At 38.9% G+C, this 16,627-nt stretch overlaps 1 protein-coding gene across 9 annotated transcripts in view; it reads right to left on the reverse strand.

Moving 5' to 3' along the window:
- LOC115593906 (cationic amino acid transporter 2) overlaps positions 1 to 16,627 on the reverse strand; it is a 91,081-nt gene that overhangs the window by 70,621 nt on the left and 3,833 nt on the right. For 4 of the 9 annotated variants that reach the window (XM_030437602.1, XM_030437600.1, XM_030437605.1 and 1 more), the window contains exons 2-4: positions 16,011 to 16,116; positions 14,490 to 14,567; positions 817 to 898 (exon numbers count right to left, since the gene is read on the reverse strand). In XM_030437602.1, the coding sequence (XP_030293462.1) occupies positions 817 to 859 (43 nt within the window). In that variant the 5' untranslated portion in view covers positions 860 to 898; positions 14,490 to 14,567; positions 16,011 to 16,116. Of the gene's footprint in view, positions 1 to 816; positions 899 to 14,489; positions 14,568 to 16,010; positions 16,117 to 16,627 lie in introns of those variants that run through there. The other 5 variants (XM_030437603.1, XM_030437601.1, XM_030437606.1 and 2 more) reach the window with 4 other exon arrangements.

Here is a 16,627-nt window from a genome sequence, read left to right on the forward strand (position 1 = left end):
TTCTGTTTCGGGGCTTTTAGCTCCAGTGGAGAGTGGAGGGAGACCGCGGTGTGTAAAACCATGAGGACCTTACATGCACAAAACCACACATACACTGTTTAAACAAAAACAAAACCCCACGTCCTCTATGCACATAACACAGAGCTATACGGCGCAGCAGCTTTAGTGCAGCTCGTGCAACAAACACTAAAAACATGAAAAGTGACGGGAGCTACAGGCCAAAGCACAGTCCTTTCAGTGACACATAATGCAGGTGCAACACTGAATTGTGTGCAACTTTTCAAACATGTGATTATGTCACTGCATGGTAAGCTAGCTCATGTACATATGCAGTCTTACAGGTTTAAACAACAGCTCATCTGTCAAACCACCAGCTATAAATAGCTGAGAGTGGAGGGAGGGGGTGCACAGAGACCACAGGGTCAACAGTAGGTACCACTTAAAAGTGTTGTGCATTATCTGAAAGCTGGAAACGACTAGATTAATTTCAGTGCTTCACAATAAGGTTCCAGCAATGCCACTTGAAATGTTGCAGTCATTTCAACTGCAGGTAAAAAGTCAGAAAAGTTTGTGACGGATGTCATAACACAACTTTAAAGACACCATAAATACAAATACAGATGGGGGACAAATGCAAGGGAAAATCTGCATGAATGAGAAGAGAATGCAGGTGCTTCCATGCAGAGTATAAGGGTCAGCAAACATTATTACGAGTATGCAAATTGTGTGATTCATATGCTACAACAGTCACAATCACCAGATCTTAATCCAATTTAAAGGAAAACATAAATTAAAAATCCGTCATTATCTTCTCACCTTCATGCCAGTGGTAAGTCAGGTTTTTTAGTGCCCAAAACATTTCTGGAGCTTCACAGCAAGACAGTGTTGCAGCATTCTCCTAAACATATGAAGCAGATGAGGACTTGTTTTAAAACATAAAAAAAAAACTACTGAAAAAAATAATAAAATGGCTCCATGCAGTTCGTAAAGTGTAATCCAAGTCTCTGCAAACCCCAAAGACCCCAAATGCATTTGAAAAGACATTATTTACACCCTCAACAAGGTCAAGCTTGCCCACCCACTTCAGACAGGGTGCATTCTTACGCTTTTAGCTTAACTGCTACAGTGATGATTTTGGCATAAATAACATCTTTTCAAATACATTTTGGATCTCTGAGCTTCCCGAGACTTGGATAATGTTGCACAAGCTGTATGGAGCCATTTTATGTTTTTTTTTTTCAGTTGTTTTTTTAACATTTCAAAACAAGTCCCCATCTACTTCAACTATTTGGGAGAATTCTGCAATGCTGTTTTGCTGTGAAGCTCAGACATGTTATTCGGACTGTAAAACTTCACCCAACTTTCCAACAGCATGGGGTTAAGTAGAAATGAGTAAATATGAACTTCCGGGTGAATTGATCCTTTAACACATGTGGAAGGTTTTAGCCTAATGTGTTAGTTAGTGCTCTCCATCATCATTATCATCATCCTCCTCATCCTCATCATCATCAAAACACCAAAAGAGTGAATGAATATCTTTATGAGAGTAAGGATCGATTCAATCCAGTATCAGCATCAGATTCCTATACTAATTCACTTATTAGATATCAGATTGACGTCACTGAACCAGGTACCTATCCAGGTCCCATAATCTGACTGATTGATTGTACATTTTTAATTGCAGTCTCTGAAAATGATCTCTTCTTTCATTTTAACTAATATATAAACATCTACTTACGAGTAGGTGATTCTAGATTGCTGTGCACTTGATTTGTTCAAGCTTTTCAAAGCAATAAAGGACTTGCTGTATCAATTTTCTAATTTACTTTGGAGTACTTCATAGTTAATGCATTTTGCCCTTTTAATAAGAAGCCCTTTGTGGTTTACTACTGCCTCATATAATGTTGCACATAACATCAATAATAATAATCGTCATAATAATAATCATCAAGAAAAAAAAGCTCCATTATCGGTATCAGTATATATACAAATTTAAGTATTGGAGTCATTTTTTGGAAAGAATAGGGTCCATCCCCCAACTGGGATTCACAGCCAAGAATTCAGGTAACTTTGGCTGAAAACATTCATAAGACAGTTTTAATAGTTTAAGGCAACAAAATGTTATGTAATTATCAAGTCTCACCCTCAGGGCTTCAAATACTGAACATCTTGGTTGGCGTCCAATCAACCAAAAATAGCACTTTTTGATGAGTTGAGGATGCGATTGTACAATAAATCATCTCTCTATAGTAAGTTACATTTTGTTTATTTAATTTCATAGTAAAATGTTTAATGTGTCACACATTGCTGGGGACTTTGTACTTTTCATTGTGGGCACACTTACGAAGGTGAACCCTCCATGAAATGGCCACAAAAACTGTTCACCACGACTGAACAAGTTGTTAGCTGACGTAAATATTACTTTGACTGATATTAAAAAACGTTAAATGAGTTTATCTACAGGTGTCCACGGAGTTGATAAGGCTAACAAGAACATCAAATCTGACTGAAAAATTAAGTTTAACAGTAATTTTGCAAGTTAGCTGAAAGTGGCTCCAGTGGGGACCAAAGGGATGTATCAGACTACGACTTGGTTTAACTTAATTATCAAATCAAATAGAAGATGTAATATAAATATGAAGTTTAATTTTATCAAACCAAAATTCATTCTGGTTCTACTTGTGTCTTCTCTCTACGCATACGGATGTCTTTGATGTTTGTGAGTCCTGCATCTGTGGCGATGTGCGACAGATGGAGCAAATTCGAGACTTTCAACCTGTGAAATAAAAGTTGGCACCCCGACGCCCCCTCCCCCCTCCTTTCCCTCCCCATCTCACCCTCCTCCTCACTAATTTTCATATTATCCCTGTGCTGTGTGCTCTCCCCCTCACTTTAACATTCTGTCACGCGCTCCCTGGATCATGTAGCTTGTGTTAATTAAACCCTCTTTCAGATCATTTTCTTGCTCAAGTGGCCTCAGTGCAGCACCCATTAGGCAGAAAGCTCTGTTATCTGAATTTCCAAATGTAGCTCAACATTTATTAAAGTGAAATTCATCCAGTAATTGCCCGCCTCGGTATGCCCCATGTCTCCCTCTTACCTCCAGGGCCACCTGCTCAGAGACACCTCCAACTATTTACCAGCATGACGCAGGGTAATTAGACCTCTCTGACCCCTTCCACTAAGAGCCCGGTAATTGCGTTAATAAAAAAATTAACAGCAGCAGCATGAGGATCATTATGTAAAAATACCCAGTAATGAAGCATTAGCCTTGATTTTATTTGGATTAAAAACAGCTATAGGTATTTAAAGGTTACAGTGTCTGCTAAAACAATATCTTTTCATTAAAATCCCCGTGTGACTAAGGAGCACAGGAGGTGAGATTTTAGCACAAACATTTTAAGATTTCCACGCAACTCTGCCATGATGAAACTATTTTCAAGTGAAAGCCTTGTTTATCTACAATCCTCACTGACGCATGAGGGACTAAGTTTATTCATTGCAATGCTTCGTCTTCTGTGGCAGCAGAAACTAGTCAGCATATAGATGCACAACGAATCTTTTCACTTTGAAAAGCTGTTAACTATTAACACAAATTTAGAGTTTCTCTGTACTTTTAAGGGTATTTACTGGACTACAATGGTACTACCTAGTACGGATTCGTGTTAATCCTGAGAGTGCATCAGGGTGAGACAATGACTTGTAACCTGAGTCTTCAACAGGAGTTCTGCAACCCTTAGGAGGTCCATAGAGTTACTGGAGGGAAGTTGACAAATCATTGTAAATGAAATAATAATAAGTTATTTTTTCAAAGGTTAAAATCTGTCAGAAAATCCAACATATTATTGTCAAAGATATATATGTATCAAAACAAAAAAAACATTTAGGACAGCTAACTACATATCATTGAAATATATTGGCAAGTTATCCTGCACGTAAGGCTAACACCCGTAAAATAAGCCTTGCTACAACTGTTGCTAACTTCTTTATACAAACATACATATACTGCTGCCCTCCATGTTATTATAGGCCCAGTTTAGTATGCAACACATTTTTACAATTTTGTTTTTCAAAACTCGACATTATTATTGCATTATTTGTGACACAAAATACAAGTGCAACATTTCTGACCTGAGGAAACACCTAATCAAACACAAAATATCTCTTAAAGCCGATGAGCGTACCGCAATTGATAGCCTGAAAGCAAAGTTCCTCGCTGCAGCTGCAACTAAACAAGCATGCCCGCAGCCAGTGCACATGAAGCGGAACCCTCCGCTGATGACAAAACTTCGACAACTTCCCCGACATATATTTGTAGCCAACACTCAGCCACTGGCTGTGTCTGAAATTCCTTACCAACATGTTGTTTAGTTTATTAAAACAGTATGTTATATTTTTGTGTTTGTCTGAAACCAGAGTATGTTGAGGCAGAAATATGAATGTATGTTAGTACAGCTGTTGTGAAGACAACAACGTAACAGATGATGGCATGTTACTTCTTTTTAGATCAGGCAGACTAGACTCTGCAATGGTGGATGGCTGCTCTCTACTGTTTTTCTCTTTTGACAGTTTTATTATATCTTTTAGTAAGTCCAATAGCACAACATTATGCTGATATTCCATCAGTTTCTTCATTTTAGTCTAGTTGTCCAGGTTAAGTAAAGTTCACAGAATAAAATCTTTTTCTTATGACAGCATCAGGTTTAGTTAGTTTCCATTACATCAAATGTGGATGTAGAGGCAGGGAGGCCAGTCCTGCAGTAGAAAGTCCAGAAGGCAAAGAGTCCCAGCAGGCTGCGTCCATCAACACAGTTTGCTAATAACAGCCTGCAATTTATTATTTTCTAAAAATGTTTGACCTAACCTGCAACACATTATCCAGTGTTTTCACAAAACCTCAAACATTGTCATCAGCCATTTAACAAAATCGCTTCCCATTGTGAAAGCATCCTTTATCTACACTATCCTCAGTGTTAAATTGTGGAACCAACTTTGTCCACTCACACCAGTGAAGGTTTGAGTCATGTTTTCTTACTAAATCAAAAATGGGGTCTTTAATTTTTAATAAGCATTGCAATTACGTCAAGTGCTATTTTATGTTGTTGTGTACTTGATTTTGTCAGTAAAGTGTATCTTAATGTACTGGTGGTTTTGGTTGTCATGGATCCAACTATGATCTCATCTTAATACCAGTGGTCTTTGATGTATGAGGATCTATTGTGTGGAAATATTTTGGCTGAATACAACACTCAGAGTCACTAAGAGAATGATATGCACTTATTCTGCTTTGAGGTAGAATTAATTTTGATCATTTAAAATTAAGTATAAGTTAAGACCGGAGGTTGTCATAAAGCATTTTGTAAATATTTTATGTAAATATCAATGCGTCCATATACGTATGATTTCTGCCTGATATATATTAAGTTTCTCTCTAGTTGTCTTAATTGTGGATAATCTATAAAGTTTCAGCCCTACATTAACTTGCCAGACATAGATACTGTATGCCAAGAGATCTGTTAACATAATCATCTATATAGTGACATCCTATGGGCAAATAGTGCAATTGCAGTTACTAAACCTGGTTTCTGACGGAATGAGCTGTCGGCCTGCTACTATCAGCCTTAAAACTCAATGATATGCGACATTTCGGACTGCGTTTCAATCTTGGAGTTATATTAGAGCTATGCAGAATTCTGTCAAGCCTTCTTTCAAAAAAGATACACTCTGGCCAACTTTCTCAGAATGAGCTTTTGGTCATTCACATGTCTGGTTTTATTGACACACTGTGGTGGAAATCTCTGCTTTGAACTTGCTACGTTAAGCTCAGCCTTGACAAGACTAAGCTGCATGTCCTCCTGGTTAAATCCTGTTGTCTGCATGACCATCTCTGAGAGGTTCAGCTGGAACATGACCAACTGACTTTAAATACCTGGTAATGAAGCATACCTGTAGCTAAATACCTATAGCTGCTTTTTTAATCCAGATCAAACCAAGACTAATGCGTCATTACCATATGAAGGTATTTGTTCACAATGATCCTCACACTTCATTTAACATCAGCCCTGCAGATCTCCACATGCTGCCCGTGGTTTCTCACATCAAACTGAAAACCTCAGAGCTCCTTCATTGCGGCTCCGCCCGGGACTGTTTCTTCTTGGCCCTGGTTCCCACTGTAGTCAGAATAACACAGTGATTCACTGTCTTCAGTCATACCCAAGAATGTTGTCTTAAATAAAATAAGAAAAACAATGCGAGAGAAAATCATGCCCTCATTTCTCTCACTTTGGACCATTCTCTCATACTCTCTCATACTCTGTTCTTTTCTCTTTTTTTTCTCCTGTGTCCATGTGGTTGTTGGTTTGTCAGCAGGATTACACAAAAAACTACTGAACAGATTTACACAAAACTTGGATAAAGGATAGTACTTGGCCCAGAATAGATCCCATTAACTTTTAAACATGCAATCAAGTAACAGATCTAGGAACTTTTCTCACTTTCTTTAATATTACGAGATAGTGAGTTTCCCAACGTTTACGTAACTTTCTTAGGGAATAATGCATGGATCTTGATGGAAAAAAAACTGGTGTATTTACAGTAGGTGGCTGATATCTATGAGTGAGCACAATATGATGTGGATACAAGACCTGGTGATCTTAAAATTACGGTTAGGCAGCTGTGGGTGATTTGATATTTTGAGTGATGCAGGGCTATAAAGTTTGATTTTGGATTAGTCTTGATCAAATTAAGGGGGACTGTTGGGCCTTGGTGGAGCTATTTGTACTGTCTTATTATCAGATTGTAAAGCACATTGAGTTGATATAACCTGTGTGAAAGATGCTGCACTAATAACATTTGAGGGATTTGATCAATGCTTTGTTCAGTCCTTTGCAAGCACACAATGGCCCTTATGTTTGTTTTTCGTCAGTGTTGTTGTACATGGTAAGCAAACTTGTAAACAAAGATCTGGTGATGACAGTGTTTGATGACTATTTACACTATTGGATCTTTACCTGCTATAGTAGCTATGAAGTGAATTTGAAGGGCACAAATCCTCGAGGCCCACAGAAATAACTGTGCGTAAATTCTTCATCTCGTGTCCTTACACAGCATAAAAAAAATCAAAAATGTAGTATTTTTGAATGCGACACGTTTCACATCACAAACTATAACAACAGAAGTGATTATAGGGCATGTACCACATCAGTTGTAATGAATCCTCAGTGGTTGTGAACAATTTAAATGTTTATTGTTGACGGGATCAATTGGTTTGCTTGTCATGGTCACCTTCTCTTTAGTTTCTCTGGTCAACTTTTCTTTATATCCCACAAAATGCCAGCAGCTGAAGCAACACACAAGATTAATCTGAGATCAATGGCAATTATTCTCTTATTTTGTCTGTTGCAAATGTATCTCTGTATCTGTGTATCTTTGTTCAGGAAACACTGCTCCCTGTTCACTTTCTTTGGTTAAATGGTTGAATAGAGAGTGGGGCCGTGGCCTCACTCATTACCAACTGGCCCTGTTGGTATTTACAGCATCATGGCAGGTTGACCTCAGAGTATTCATAGCTTCACACCTCACCCCCATTCACTGCTAGAAAATAAACACAGGCTGCACTGGCCCCCCAAAAAGAACCGTTTCCTCTGAAAAGATACAGACGGCTTTGTTGCTTAACTCAGCTGTTTTGTTGGTTTGTTGGAACAATGCAGGATGTTGCATGAGGAAGCAGAATCCAAACACTAATTAGGAAATCGCCTTTCCCATCTTAAATGCTCGTTCGGGCATCTTTTTCTTTCTGATCAGTCAGCCGTGCACAACCATCCACCTGCTAGCTCTAAATGATGAAGGTCTTTTTCTTCAAATCTTTCTAAAAGAATTTAAATGGGTTTTCATAAATGTGAACTTTTTGTCCGACAACATGGAAAGCGCTGCAAGGCCACTGGGTAGCTTGATTGTTGTTTTAGGCTGCATACAAAAACTCAGTCGTGCAAATAGTGGATGTTCGTCTTAAAGTTGCTTTGATGACCAAATGAAAAGCTTACGGACAATTTCACAGTCTAAATAAGTCCAGACCACTTGGAATTGATACATGGAACAATTACATTATGATGCTGTAAGTCCAACTCAAAAGCAGGGCACGTAATTAGCACCAGTCCCACGCCAAGGTTTAGAAAAATTTGCAAGAGGCTTGTAGAATTTAAGTCGAGATTGCAATTATGTATCTAAATGCCATCATTTATTATCTGGATGTCACAAATTATTTTGATATCTTGAGAAAACACAGCTTCTTCTTTCTCATTGTGATGAGTTAATTTCTTGTTTTCTGGGTTGGGAATTTGAAATCAAGCCATACAAGTTTTTTCCTTGAAGTAACAAGTAAAGTAACATCCTGTCACAGAAATCTGACCCGAGTCCTGCACCAAGAAATCCACAATCCAGCAGCATAAAACAGGCTCATACGGGCAACTGAGAGGGACAGGGAAGGTCTCTTTTTTCATGTCACGGAAAAAATGCTTACATATGGCCAATAAAAGAGTGGTGGTATCCATTTAAAGGGCAAAAAAAGATAACCTTACATTCGACATAAACTAAATAAAACAACTAATTTCTCATTTGTCAGTCCATTTAACAAAAAAAACAGCCTGATCTGACCCTCAAACCAAACATCTCAACACTCTCCACCCTCTTTTTTAGATAAACTATGAAGCAAAAATATGACGAGAAACTAAGTGAGAGGACACCTGTGTGACTAGCAGGTGATGGTGCTTTATTTAAAGCAGTTGTTTAAGACACTCCACTCCAGCGCTTGATGCAGAGGTTAAAGCCACAGTAAGAAAGCAAAGATTATACTACCTTTGTGTCAAGCAGCATTAAACACATTTAATCTTTTGCTGTTCATTTGACTGTGAAATCTATGGAATCACTGTTTCTAAAGACCAATGAGTGGAGCTTACCATTTAACCTGCCTCATGGAAAGTTTCCGGACACTTAAGAGTTCAGTAAAAGTGACTCAATCGCAGCCAAGTGTTGCACAATCACCTTTAATTTGTTAAATAAGATACAGTTTGTTTTAATGTTTGTATTTTGAAACATCTAAGTTAAGCTAACAACAATAGCCTCTTCATTTGAGTCTCTAAAGAGGCTTTTCCTTTGAAGGCGAGGCTGAGAGAAACAATTCTGTCAGGCCCCCAGTCTCAGTAGAGGCCTACAAAGGCTCATTTCTGAAAGGACAAGGAGTTCTGAGAAATAATAGAAAAGCAAATGTTGAGAAATGAGAGCTTAGAAGAGTAGAAAATTTTATAGAGTCTTTAAGGATAGTATTAAATGCAATTCCCAGGAGAGAAGATGAAAACAAAGGCCAGCAGAGAGGGGTATCAGCTGAGGTCAAATTGTGTCAACCTGAGTTACGTTCAGATGAGCGCACTGAAGTTGACCTGTGTACCAAGTATAAGCCTGCGCCGGCCTGTTTAAAAAGCCCGCTTTCATTCCATGTCCTTGATGCCATTATATCTCCAGTGGGCCATGTGCCTATAGCTGACAGCCTCCCGGTTTGACGACATTATTTTTTCACAGCCACTCATCGGTGAAGGCATCCTGAAATCGGCTGCGTTTGTGAAGTGGCACATTTGCGGTGTGGCAACAAATTAGGCTATTCATAAAGTCGGAACAATGACAAGAATTCCAGTGTTCAGTGTATAACTTTCAAAGGACTGTTTCAGTGAAAGAGCTCAGGCACACACAGCTGTCATCTGCCTGTAGGAAACAGTTTTGTGGTATTACAGTTTGTTTATGTGATCAGAAAATGAACCCTGCATTTAGATATCTTTCATCAAATTTGACTTAATTTCCTTAATAGATAACAGTGTTGCATTAAAGGTGTACTTCAAAATGATAAAAACTAAAAAGATGTTAAATCAGCAATAAATGCATTTATTGTGTATTTTGTATACTAGTGTTCAATTGAGATAAGTTGAGACAATCATTTCACAGTCACAGTCATTTAATCAATAAGTCTATTAAAAGACAAGAAATTACAAACTATTTCCATAATCAATTAACTGTCAAAGCTAAAATGACAAAAACATTTGCTGGTTCCAGCTTCTTAAATGTAAGGATTTCCTGCTTTTCTTTGTAATTTGTGAAAGCAAAAGATGGGACTGTCAGTCGGACAACTTGAAGACATCACCTTGGAGAATTATGATGAAGATGATGATGATTTTTTTCATTTACGCTGTGCAGAATAATCAATAATGAAAATAATCATTAGTCGCAGCCCTAATTGTGATATCTGCGTTCAATCAACGATCGCATTAACCGTCTGTCTAACTCCAGCTTGTCAGCTCAACCACCTGATCATGAGCACAGATGTAGCAGGTCATCAAAACACTACACAATAAGATACTCTCGGGTAACATCTCTCACCAAAATTAGAACCAACCGCCAAAAATCAGGGAAACACACTGAGAGCTCTGGCTTGCAGACAGAACTTGTATCTGTGATAATTAAACTGTTGACATCTTATTATTCTAATAGTCATGTATAAAAATGCCAAACACAATTAGCTGCCTTTAATTATCGCTACCTTGGCCCACAGAAGAGATGAGAGCTGCCTGCATGGAATCCTTGGCAGGAGCTTCAGTGACGAATATGAATAACTTGCCATTGTTCAGAAGACATTATGATGGCCTGTGCTGACATCGTCTCATAATCTAATTGCAACTACAACCCCTATTGGACGCTCTGTAAAACGTAGACTAAAACAGAAATTGAGATACAAGGAGAGAAGAGTCTAAGCAACGGGTATTTAACATTATTAGACATCTGGTGTGGCGCATCTGCATCACCTGTCCATTGTTTTGTTATAGCCTAACGCTGAATTTAATGATCTCTTTTGAATTAGCATTACAGCGTTAACAGACAATTAACATATTTACTCTAAATTCTGTTCACAACGTGGTATAATGTTAGCATCAACAACAAGAGAAATGTGGTTATGAGGCACTACATACAAATGGTGATTGGCAGATTATGTAAAACATATAATAGCTTGGTATGACAGACAAGAAATGTGGAGCCCTCAGCATTTAAAAATAATTACTGACTATGTCTGATATGTCATGAACATTCAGGCATCACCAACAACGGGACTGGACGTTATTGTTATGATGAGGATGTGACCAAAGATGTATGGAAATTCAGTCCCATCAGCTGCTCTTTGAATATTTTAATGGCATTTTCCTTTTCTCTTCATAGCAGGAGGAGAGGCCCATAGGCCTGAGTTCAGCACGGGCGGAGACACAGCAGAGACACTGTGTGAAAAGGAACGGCTTCTATTTCACACACACATTCTGACTCTGTCCTCACGGTAAACAGAATTACTGCCACTGTAACCCAGTCAGACATAAACAGTAAATGTCACAGCACATAATGGAGACCATGTTAAGAGCCTGTGTTGAGTGGCAGGCCATGTTCACGTCCCCTACATGAGACATGCGCACATCTCATCCCACCTGCAACTGTCACTGAAACACTTACACAGCTGTGCTGTAGCTGTTCAGTGGAGGGGGTGTTACTTGTAGACTAAGGCCTCTTTTATCTTCAAACCTACAACATATAACCCACAGAATACAGTTTCTTCTGTGGACTATTTCACATGTCACAGGTTCAACAAAGAGCTTTGATTGGATGGAAAAATCAGCGTTTTAATATGAAGTTAAAAAGTGCTTCACATGGCTGAACCAGGAAAAAAACCAAGATCTCAGTAGAATACAAACAAAAATCATCTTTACTGAGTCAGACAAAAGCAGTCTTTAAGAGACTTATTTTAAAGACTGTGAATAATATCATTTGGATGCTTTACAAAAGTAAAAAAGAGCAACTGCTTCCACTTTTAGTATTATGGAACAGTAACAGAACATTAAAGTGTATAAAGTATAAGTAAATAAAGTAAAATCCACAGCGATAACAAGTGGTATAACAGTGCAACAGTTCCACCTGACAGTGAGGCCCAATTCATTTAGTTAGATATCCACCTTGTGGTTAGAAAGTGGAACTACACCTTTAACTGCACATGCACACTTATTACTGATTGTTCTGTTTGACATAACTTGATAACTCCAACAAAGAAATAATTGGTGAACTATTGCCAACAAATATGATAGAAAACTTGACTTGGCATCTATTTGAATTGATCTAAAGTCTGTAGTATTCTATTAGTAAGATGCACTAAAATGTAAAGGTAAAGATACACATAGAACCACTAAAACTGGTGATTCTTGCTGTCTGGTTTAATGTTATTTTTTTGTCATAAATGTAATTTGGTTAATAAATGTTAAACAAGACACATAACAGCTCTCACAACAAGTAGAACACAAGATGAAATGAAAGGAAAGAGTTAATTATGAGTTTGATTTGATCTGGCGTTGCTTTAATGAACACCATTTAGAGTTACTTAGGTAAAGTACACCTATGAATGTTGTGATTTGACTACACAAAGCCTTTGGGATTTGACACTATCAAACTTAAAAATGTTGTGGATTCAATAAGTTGACATTTTGTTCAGACGAAAGCAGAGTTTTATTGTTTTATGACTGTGTGAATGAAGTGTACCTGCCTAAACTGATCTGGATAGGGCATCAAACACTCATCCTCTCCTCTTTATATCTCTATTAGAATTGAAACTCTCCGAGGCCTCGCGTGCCTCATGAGATCTGCAGTGATGCTGCTGGATGTTTTTTTTCTTTTCTCTCTGCACCTTATGGCCTCGTCTACTTGCAGAGATATTGTCCTTTCTTCCTACCACCCAACACACACGATGAGATTCCTCGGCGCACACAGTCACACAGGCTTTTAGACACTCATTAGCCCCTACTAATACAATAAGTGTCACCTTCCATTACATGGTCCTGGGTTGGATATCAGGATTGGAAACCCACCAAATCTCCACACAAGGGGCGCTACCCCCTCATGCACGGTATTGTCTTTCAGCCACAATGTGGAATTGTCTTCTCTTTGCTCTTTTATGCCTAAAATATAAATATGTACACTTTATTTAGATAAATGCACAAACTGAAAATTTCTTACTGACATGCAAATGACCTTACAGACTGTCTTTGAAGGCGACACACATTCCTCCATTGTGTGGATCTTCATGTTAACCTTGGCGTTTGTTTCAGAGCAGGCAGCTGTTTAAGGATCCACCACACCCCGCCCCATTCAAGCCCCGTTGTCTCGCATCTGAACAGCACATGCAGACTTGTAAAAAATCTTAATTAAGACTCCTAATTCTCCGTGCCGTCGCCTGACTGAGGCTGTGCGCTCACGTGAAGCGCTGCCGAACACAGCATGAGGGGTGGACGGTGTTGGACCGGGGTTGTCGTTTTCCTGGCTTTCACAAGCCAGGGTGCGAAGAACAATTATACTTAATGTTCAAAAACAAATCAGGGCTCTGCTTAGTTTAGCTGGCATTTCTTTGGCTGTGCAGATACATGGCTTTGTTTGCAGCAAGAGCTATTTCTGAGCAGCTTCACTATTTTGTGGTTGTCAAGAAAACATAGAATTTGAGTCAACGTGATTATCATTATACATTGAAAAACACAACCTTTCACTTTTGGGGTCTAGGAGAGTGTAGGAGTCTCGTTTGTTAACAGATTAATAGTCCACATGCACATGTTAATGAATTTTCCTCATTATACTGAGAGGCTACAGTACGCTGTTCATCACCACACATGTAGAAATATGAAGTGACAAGTGTTTGCCACTGTAAAGGTGATTGCAGCTCAGGGTTTTGTATGCAGCCCTTTGGTTTCGGAGGATTCTCCCTCTGCGCGGTGGCAAAGGGCATGTGGTCCTCTGCGTGCAGCAGATGCCCTGTAGAAGACTTGCGACAGATGAGTCGAAAATGAGCGTGACATGTGTTAAACAGGCGAAGCCCCGCAACAGTGACATTTGACAAGATGATGGGCGTAGGCAATCATTATTGTCTCCACTTAAGCAAGCAGTAAATATTCAGGGCTGACGTCTGTGAAAGCAAAAGCCCTAATACAAATCAGCCTGAACAGATTGTCATTAATGAGTGAGGTGTTTGAGAAGGTCTTGATCAGACTCAAACACAGCAGGTAAAATGAGAACCTAGTGTTCAACTCTGTGGATCTCTACTCTATTTATTTTTCTATCCATCTTTCTATCTAAGATTTTAAGTTATTTACTAATATATTTTAAAACAGTTTGAGAAATAATTTTATATTTCCACTGTTAGTGTCTGAGACTATGAATTCTGGCCTCAACCACTTGTACTTGTCTCTACACTCTAACGGACCTTCGACCTCGGACCTTCCTGCCTGACAAAGGTGCCAATGATGGTGAGTTAGGCATGGGGAGGAACATGCCAAGGAGATGCCCCCCTCCTCCCCCTTCCAGAACCATTTGGACCACAGGGAATGGGTTAATCACATTAGAGGCCCAGAAGAGAGATGGGAAGTAGACAGTACCGTGACAGCCGGGGTAGCACTGGCACGACTAATCCCGTTAGGCCGAGGAAAAAGGGGGACGCCATCGCGCCTTCGAGGCTGAGAAAGAAAAAAACATTTTCCCAGGAATGAGTTCACCTGTATGGTAACACAGAGAAGTTGGCCTGTTGATGCCTATTAGAAGAAACAATCGCACTTGGCACATACAAATGTTTTTTTTCATGCTGGGCACCACTTTATTGTCAGCGCGTGAAAAAAAATCAGCAGCAGACAGTGGCATCGCATGAGATCCTCTTTCATGCCATGGTGAAGTAGCCCCTTTCAACCCACTGCTTATCAGTCTCCCAAACAGTGAGAAGATGGGGAGGGGTGCTGTAAGAAGGATAGAGCTTACTTCATCTGCCATTGTAAGTGCACCCGAGTTCAACCTTAATGTAAACCTTTGCAGGCAGGATATGAATAGGATGCTCTCTATAAAAATATATCCTGCTGGGTAATCCGGCAGATGGCCACAGCAGCGGACACTACAAGCGCGGCTGGCCACTGCAGGGGTAACAGGGAACGTCCGATCAGCAGCCACTGGGAGATGTGGAATCAAGATTCTTAACTCCCCTTAGCAACGCTGGGAAACAGAGCCGTCAGTTTAGATCCATCAAGTTTCCACTTAATCTCGCCCACCACTTTTTTTCTCTCCATTTTCTCTTTTTTTTTGTATCTTCCCCTTTTGTTATGGGGATTAAGCCAAGTGGTAAAACAGTGATTTAATGATCTTTCCATGGCTATGTGCACCACTTAAACCATGAGACAAACAAGCTGAGGCATTCTAAGAGTCACCCCCTCTAAAGGCGGCTGCTCAGGAACTGTGAGGCTTTTGATACGGCATTAAGCTCCGGCTGATTATTTTTCCCACTGTCGTGTGGTGTGCTGCGCTGTGCTATGGGAAAATTTAAGGTTTTGTGTTTTGTAAAGGCCCATTGTAAACAAGATGAGAAGAAAACTGTTGGATAATTACTTGATGATAGCTTCATAATGATAAGGTATGGTGAGTTTTAATGATTTGTTAATGTAGAGGAGAAGAGGTACTGTCAAAATAATTATCTCAACACAAAATAATTTTAAGGTACATACATATGACTTATTTTACAGCCATAGTTGGTGTTTTTAAATCTTATAATCAATCTACGCTAAGCTTCAGTTATGAACTAACAACTAAAAACTTAACAAATGATACATGATGTGGTCAAAAGGACCTTGAGGTGGGTTGGGATTGTTCTGTCATTATTATGTCAAATTGTCAGAAAGAACAAATTTAACTATAAAGATATGCAGATAAGAAGTGCTATGGATGACATTCTAAAAACTATTGAGTTCTCATGTCAACAGATCTCCAGTACGACTGAGCAAACCCCTTCTGCTGATGATGACTATGTGATATGGTTGAAAGCTCAAGAACTACAAGAAATGCATTTTAATAGCATTATGTCGACATAAGGTGTATTGTGTGTATGAATTATTCAGTTATTTTAAAAGCTGATCTCTTACCTGGGATTTCTGGCTGTCTGAGTGGAAGAGAAGGACTCATTAGTCAAATCAAGTGCAGCTCCTTAACTTCCTCTTCACCGCTCACAGAGCTGATCAGAAGCAGGATCTGTTCATTGAAGAAATACATTAATTTACACATATTTATCATGTAAGCCTCATAGCGCTTTTCCCTAAACAACCATAACAAGTCAATGAAATTCGTACACACATTACATGCCAAATAGAGCCTCTCCTGTCATGGAAATATGAATTCCTATTGATCTGCTGTTCAAACTGCATTCAAATGCAGTATAATAAATTAAGTAATGCTTAAAACCATCTAAAATGGCATATTTTAACCCATAGATTAACTGCTCATTCACATGCGCTACCAACAATAACCAACAGATGGCACCATGTGAAAAGTGAAGGTGGAGTATCGAACACTATACTGTATTTGTTCATGTATTTATTTTCATTTACTCACAAAAAGGAAATGCTGCCACTGTTAAATTTTAAATACAGTAAGTTTGCTATGCAATGATAGATGAACAGATGAGTGTAATTTTCCAGCTTTTTGTAAAATTTGACTTAAAGGTCCAGTGTGTAGGATTTAGGCGGAGTTATGAGAACGTATA

The sequence above is a fragment of the Sparus aurata genome, chromosome 13 (genome assembly GCF_900880675.1).
Source record: "Sparus aurata chromosome 13, fSpaAur1.1, whole genome shotgun sequence".
Lineage (NCBI taxonomy): Eukaryota > Metazoa > Chordata > Actinopteri > Spariformes > Sparidae > Sparus > Sparus aurata.